The following is a 2,500-nucleotide window of genomic DNA, read 5'->3' as shown; positions in this document are numbered from 1 at the left end:
AAGGTGTGCTCTGACTGGCTACTCAAACTCTGAATATCCTTTGCTATTTACCTCCGAGCAACTCGCGAGTTTCACGCTGCCGCACGTACAGGAATAAATTGATTATTAAAATCATCCTTTTGTGCCATATTGTCTCACTGATTTAGTGTGTACTAAAAACAGCTATTCGCCTCAGTGTCGTGGCTATTAGTGAATATTTTCCAAGCTGCTTCGCGGCTCGTTAAATGTCTACTATTAGCCACCTACACGTCGGTAAATAGTTATTGCTTATATCTGAAATAACCTCGATTTACAGAATTCGTTTCAGCACAAATGAAGAAAACATCATTTTCTCCATTAAATGATTTCCGGCTCAGTTTTATTAACGTAAGCATTTACAACTTAGTACTAGTACAAGACTTCAACCTTATAAGGGTGCCAAGACATCGGGAGGATCTCGAAAAATTCTCAGTTCAAACCTCGATATATGAGGAGGTATGTAGCATTATCAGAATTTATAACTGCTAATTTAACCTAAGTTTATTGAACAATTATCGAGTACCTTTTGTGGCATCGTAGTGGCCTGGCCCAGAATGATCATATGCAATGTAGATGGGTGTGGTGGTAAGGAATTCGTGTGGTAGGAATGGCACCGTAGGTGTGGAAGGGAGAGCGGTAATAATCACAATTGGTATTTTCAAGACTTTAGCTGTTGCTCTCGCGCATAAATCACCAACTTCATTTGCGAAAAATCCGTCTTGGCTAAATTTGTAAACTTCCTCTAACCCATTAACGCCAGTTGTCATCCAGTCTCTGTACTCTTCAATGTTATCAGAGACTTCTTTCACAAACAGCTCCCTAAGTCTACGTGTGTCGAAGGCTTCACTAATTCCTAATCCAAGGGAATTGCAATGCCCTTCGATATGTTCCTTGTATTCCCTCAGGTGTCTACTGAGCTGTGAGGCAACTGCTCTGAAAAAACAGTTCCCATCTCTTTCGATCTTGTCAACTTCAAGGTTAAAACCCGAAAGATTCCTTATCAAATTGTCCATGTGTTGAGCAGTTAAGTCTAATTCCAAAGAATTCATCTTTTTCTCTACTTCTATAAACTTTTCAGTTTTTAAACTGGTGGACCAAAGGAAAGCCAGGATATCTACCGTTTTGTTTTTACATCTTTCCGTAAAGGCGTCCATAAAATCTTGGAGATGTAGAACTCTTTGGATGATATAATCTACGATACTCCGGGTTTTAAGTCGCTCTACGAGTCCCGGAAAATTTACTTTACTCCGTGTGCTCATGAAGTCCTCTGCATGAGAAATTTCAAATTGCTTCATGTGTTGTTGTGGCGATGAAAGGTTACCTTCTCTAATTATTTCAACTGGCATAACAGGCTTAGCTCTCGAGGTCAATCTGTTTATTTGTCGTTTGCAATTCCAGGCAAACAATGCACAACTCATTACAGCTATCGCGAGTTCTGGTCCAATCTTAGAGACACCACAAAGGAGCGATCTATTTATATGTCTGTGTAGACGTTCATTCTTTTCTGTTCCACACCCAGGAGGTATGTCCGAAAGACACCCCTTTTGTATGTGTTTGCGAAGGCATTCTAATTGATGGAGAGTTTCCTTAGACAAACGATCCTTCCAAGAAAACAATAACCGTTCTAGGTTGGCCTCGATCTCATCTGAGCCAGGCGTACTCGTTGTCCTTTCTGTACCAAGGTCTCCATTTCGACGTAAAATGAGAGACAATTCAGAGGAAAACTGCTTACCGTAACTGTCTTTTAGATAAGCTCCAATAACATTCCGGTCGTGTTGTTGTGAATCTAGATGGTTGAACTTCGTTTTAATGAAGGGGACACTTTTAATTTATCAAATTGAGCCTCTGGTCTCGACCAACAGTACATATTATAGTACACTGAATTGCATGTGTCCGTGTTAAGGTTTTTTTTTTCTAATTCAGATCTGAATTGAAAAAGAGAGGAAATCCGAAGTGAAGTTGCCATTAACGGGATTGCTATTTATCATTTGCAGGAGAAATAGATTCATTGAAAGATTCCCTTACTCCACGGGAAGTAATACCAAAGAGACGACCTAGAAAAGAGGTCACTTACAAGGTAAAGACCTTTAGCAGTTAAAACATTCATGTAAATATGGGAATGGTAGTTAATCATGGCTAAGAGGTAGAGAGGAAACTTTGCACGTTTATGAAAACTTACCCTAATTCCCGATTTATGTGCTGTACACCCCAGTTTTATCTGAAGATTGCTCAGTCTTGGTTCACTCGTGGGTGGTGCGTAACGCTTGGAAGTTCTTTTTTTTGTTATGGTATATGGTGTTAAGATAAATAGCGTAACTATAAACCGATTGGAAAACCTTAAATGTGTTTCTGGTAACATAACTTGGGATGAAATATGATTTAAAATCAGAGAAGTATCAAAGGAAATCCCTGACATCCTACTCAAATTTGAATGCCGGCCCCCTCCTAGCCATGATTAACGAATAGTGACAACCCAAATGAT

The 2,500-nt window shown here is 39.5% G+C and overlaps 1 protein-coding gene and 1 long non-coding RNA gene across 2 annotated transcripts in view; one reads left to right on the top strand and one right to left on the bottom strand.

The window, feature by feature from the left end:
* Positions 1-1,067, bottom strand: part of LOC149049834 (uncharacterized) — a 2,454-nt gene extending 1,387 nt beyond the window's left edge. The window contains exon 1 of the mRNA XM_089191720.1: positions 542-1,067. Coding sequence (XP_089047846.1) covers positions 542-1,067 — 526 coding nt within the window. The remainder of the gene's footprint in view (positions 1-541) is intronic.
* A 347-nt stretch (positions 1,068-1,414) lies between these two features.
* LOC149049833 (uncharacterized) overlaps positions 1,415-2,500 on the top strand; it is a 2,665-nt gene continuing 1,579 nt past the window's right edge. Inside the window, exons 1-2 of the long non-coding RNA XR_016183506.1 lie at positions 1,415-1,540; positions 2,013-2,095. This is a non-coding gene — a long non-coding RNA (uncharacterized LOC149049833). The remainder of the gene's footprint in view (positions 1,541-2,012; positions 2,096-2,500) is intronic.

Source organism: Pocillopora damicornis, chromosome 2 (assembly GCF_964200805.1).
Source record: "Pocillopora damicornis chromosome 2, jaPocDami1.2, whole genome shotgun sequence".
In the NCBI taxonomy this organism is placed as follows: Eukaryota; Metazoa; Cnidaria; class Anthozoa; order Scleractinia; family Pocilloporidae; genus Pocillopora; species Pocillopora damicornis.
The sequence above is the reverse complement of the archived record's forward strand: the minus strand, read 5'-3'. Positions and strand labels throughout refer to the sequence as shown.